The following is a 4,697-nucleotide window of genomic DNA, read 5'->3' on the forward strand; positions in this document are numbered from 1 at the left end:
ATTTTTTTTAGCGCTTCATTTGTGCTAATTTGCCAGCAAATGGGCAGAGAACAGTGGAAATCCGTCAAAACTAGTGTTCAATCTCAATAAACACCTTTTTGCTAGGAATTTATATCCTCGATGTCCACTTTTTATTTTTTATTAGTGAAATCCAGTACAAGAGCTTTCAGAGAATGTAACATAGATGCATGTGTGTTTGCAAAATCGTATTCAAATTAATTCCGAAACTCCAGCTAAAAACACAGAAGATAAAGCAATTAGAAACGACACCTAAATTTGAGGCTTAAAGTGTCAAACTCGTATTTTAATGAAAATAAATTTCATTTTATTCTAAATTTATATTTAAAAAGACAAGAATAACATTGTAAGGTTTCCGAGATGCGGAGGGTTGGGAGCGGAAGTGAACCGTTTTTATTTGTTTTAATCACAGCCTATAGAAAAGTTCAATATACATAACACTTAAAACAAAATTATTTGCAACCTGAGAAATGTCCCTTTCTACAGTGTATTTTCAATTTTGCTTAATATCCAACAATAGAAAGCACAAATTAGCCTAATTGTGAAAAAAAAAATGACACAATTACAATCATTAGATTTATATGAATAAGTAAGGAAAGAATGTATGCCTTTTAGATTTTGATATCTAAATCTCTAGTGATGTTTGACACATTTACAATCATTAGATTTATATGAATAAGCAAGTAAAGAATGTCTGCCTGCCTTGTAGATTTTGATATCTAAATCTCCTTTGATAGTAGTACAGGAAGGATATGAGGTGGACAAGGAGGCTTCAAAAAACAAGCATCTCAGAATTTCTTTTTTTTTATGCTTTTTAAACAGAATCCCTTTAGAACAACAGTTTTCAACAAAAGAAGAGTCAAAGGAACTTGGATGCATTTTTTTTATCTCTTTTTTTGAAACAAAGGCTTTTATTACTTATAGTCATGCATTTCAAAAAGCCAAAGGTACTGAAATTTTGAGGCTTTTGTGTCAAATTTATATTCTAATAAAAATAAATTTTACTTTATTTTAGCATTATATTTAAAAAAAAATGAAAATGGCATTGTAATTCTTTTGAGATGTGGGGGGGGGAGGCAAAGTTGAAACAAACCGCTTTCATTTATTTCGATCATAGGCTATCTGAAAGTTTATTATACTTTCCAGTCAAAAAGGAATTATTTTAAACCGGAGAAATGTCCCCCTTTCTGCAGTATGTTTTCGAGTTTTGCTTAAAAACGAACATAGAAATCATAAATTAAATTAAAAAACAAAAACAAAAAAAAAACTCAAAAAGTTAACTGACAAATGGCAAAAATTTTTTGCAAAAGTTAAAAACGCAAAACAAACTGTTGTTATATGATCACAAATAAAATATTATCACAAATAACTGCTATGTAATCCACAAATAAAATCATTTTTATAGGCTTATGGCGTCTTTTATTTCAAAAGACCAAAAGCAGTGTTGGAACAAACTAATATGTTCAATGCTTAGCATTGAAATGCAATATATTTCAACGGTGAATACCAGCTAAAAGTCCGTTTGCTGTTGTTTTTCCACCTCTAAATTAAAGAGCAGGATTGTATTCTATCCCCCTTTATATGTATCATTTTGATGGACTTCGTCTTAAGGAGCACAGGAAAGGCAATTGGAGACCATGGAATCAAATGGGGAGGAAGAACGCTCCTGGACTTAGATTATGCTGATGATTTAAGCATATTAGATGAAAGTGTGAGCAAAATGAATGAATTTTTAGAGGTTTTACGAGTTCAGGGTGCTAAAATAGGCTTGAAAATTAATGTTAAGAAGACTAAGTCACTAAGGCTATAGGAATAAGTGAAGATGAACAGGTGACATTAGGTAACGAAAAGATTGAACAGGTTGGGAGCTTCAGTTACCTAGGTAGTATTATTAGTAAAGATGGTGGGAGCAGTGAAGATGTTAAAAATAGAATAGCTAGGGCCCAGGGTGTTTTTTCGCAGTTAAAAAAAGTTTGGAAGAATAGAAAGATAAGTCTACAAACCAAGATTAGAATATTGAAAGCTACAGTGATGACAGTGGTCAAATATGGCTCTGAAGCATGGGCACTCCGAAAAGCAGATGAAAATTTACTAGATGTTTTCCAGAGAAATTGGCTACGGATTGTTCTGGGTACCCGGCTGACTGACCGTATTTCAAACAGTAGGCTGTACGAAAAGTGTGGTTCAATCCCGCTTTCTGGGGCTATAATGAAAGAAAGGTTGAGATGGCTAGGCCACGTTCTACGGATGAAGGATGACAGATTACCGAAGATTGTCCTTATTGGCCAACAGTCTGGGGCTACACGGAAAGCAGGTCGTCCTTGTCTGGGTTGGGAGTGATGTCATAAATAAAGATTTAAAGGAAATGGGAACTTCCTGGGAGGGTGTAAAGAGGGAGGTTTTAAATAGATTAGGTTGGAGAAGGAGCGTGCGTAGCTGTGTTGGCCTCAGGCGGCTTGGTGCTGCAGTGAGTTATTAGTAGTAGTAGTAAATTAAAGTCCATCGGATGCCTTTTGTTATGGTTTGAAACTCATGATTTTGGGCTTCATTCTCAGAGTCAGTTTACAAGGAAATTCATTTGCTATCTAAACTGTTGCCAGCTTTTCATACTTGTTTATTAACTGCAAATAACTAATGCAATAATATACTTGTGTCCAAACTATAAGGTCCAGCGGCAATTTAGTAAGAGTAAGAACACATTTTCCTCCGTTCCTACTATCTTCATTCCAACATGATAAAATAGGCTTGTGCAGTTGAATAGCAACAACTATTTCCTTGAATAATCCCATGATGAGAATAAACAACTTTATTCAAATATGCAAGGAAAAGCTAAATACAATAAAATAGCAATGGTAATTTGTTTGCAGAATACGAGTCAGATATTGCACCTGAGACGAAAAGAAAAAAAAAAGTATTTACCGACATTTTAAATGCACAATATAAAAAAGGCTCATAGAACCGGGGCTAGAAAGTGTTTAAAGATTTGTTGGCCTTTAAAAAGGCCGTTGGGTTTGGGGACAGTTCAAAAGGCATTTGGAAATCATTAACCACCAAAGCCATACAATGTACGACCTTGACGCTTCAGAGCGTAGACTACATCCATAGCAGTTACAGTCTTTCTCTTGGCATGTTCTGTGTAGGTGACAGCATCGCGAATAACATTTTCTAGAAAAACTTTAAGAACACCTCTGGTTTCCTCGTAAATTAGGCCAGATATACGTTTTACACCACCACGGCGAGCCAGTCTTCTAATTGCTGGCTTTGTGATACCCTGGATATTGTCACGAAGAACTTTGCGATGACGTTTTGCGCCTCCTTTTCCAAGCCCCTTTCCTCCTTTTCCTCTTCCTGTCATATTTAATACGATACCGTAGCAATCAACTGTAAAGTTTTTGACAAACTAACAAGTTTTCTTGAAAGCCCGTTTAATTTATATTACCAAAGGCTTTCCCCACAAATTGTTACTCTATCGCGCGGCTGGCGCTCAATATAAATATAGACACTAGATATCTGTTCCTTTGTACATTCTTTTCAAGAGAGGCAATCTATCAACGTGGCTAGGACAAAACAAACTGCGAGAAAATCAACTGGTGGAAAGGCACCTAGGAAGCAGCTTGCGACCAAGGCTGCACGTAAGTCGGCTCCTGCTACTGGTGGGGTAAAAAAACCACACAGATACAGGCCCGGAACCGTAGCCCTGAGAGAGATTCGTCGTTATCAAAAGAGTACCGAACTCTTAATAAGGAAATTGCCCTTCCAGAGACTTGTGCGAGAGATTGCCCAGGATTTCAAAACTGACTTGAGGTTCCAGAGTTCGGCTGTGATGGCCCTACAAGAAGCCAGCGAGGCGTATCTAGTTGGACTTTTTGAAGATACCAACTTGTGTGCCATTCACGCCAAGAGGGTGACCATCATGCCAAAAGATATTCAACACTACGATATTGGGTAGAATGTAAAATAACAAATCTTATAGTACTACTTTATCTTATTAGTATGTTTCCTTTCGATGTATTCAACCAATGAATATTTACCTTTTGACTCAAAATTTTCAAGCAAATGGTAATCCCCTCTTGATTTATATTTTGTCTCTGATTTCCTAGCTTATATTCAGAATTATGAAACACTTTTTCTTTAAAAGCAGAAAACATGCAAATAATTGAGTTTTTTTTTCAATTCTTTCATCTTTGGGAACTGGATCCCTGGGTGTCTGAAGAAGCTTGTTTGGGAAGTTTTGCTTGGAAGATGTTTTCTGTTTCCCATTGGTCCAGAATGAAAAAAAAAACTGAATTTTGAGTGCTCTAAGCTTAGAGGAATTCTTGTCAGCAAGAATTTAAGTTATTACAAAAATATTTCCTTGATTTTGACTTCTGCTTCTTATTTTCTGAGAAGGGTTTCTCTTTTTTCACTAATCCTTAACGTGTATGTTTAAGTTAGGTCAAACTACACAAAAGAAATTACTATTTTAGCAAATTATTTGTGTTTACGGTCTCAATAAAATATTCGGGATAAGCTAGTTTTATGTTTTTGTTCTGTTTTTCCTTCTCTGTCACAAATTAGCTTTTGGGTTGTTCTATTGTTTACTCTTTATGACTTAACTATTTTATGACTGTTTTATTATAACCTTTTGAATTGATTTTTGTGTTGTTAAAGATCTAATTTGATTTATGTTCTTTAGATCT

General features: G+C 35.2%; 1 protein-coding gene across 1 annotated transcript; it reads right to left on the reverse strand.

Moving 5' to 3' along the window:
- Positions 1-3,004: 3,004 nt before the first annotated feature.
- LOC136039225 (histone H4) lies at positions 3,005-3,425 on the reverse strand. The gene has a single exon (XM_065722762.1). It carries the CDS (start codon positions 3,371-3,373, stop codon positions 3,062-3,064), a length of 312 nt encoding a protein of 103 aa, XP_065578834.1. The 5' UTR covers positions 3,374-3,425; the 3' UTR covers positions 3,005-3,061.
- Positions 3,426-4,697: the final 1,272 nt, after the last annotated feature.

This window comes from Artemia franciscana, chromosome 19, assembly GCF_032884065.1.
Source record: "Artemia franciscana chromosome 19, ASM3288406v1, whole genome shotgun sequence".
Lineage (NCBI taxonomy): Eukaryota > Metazoa > Arthropoda > Branchiopoda > Anostraca > Artemiidae > Artemia > Artemia franciscana.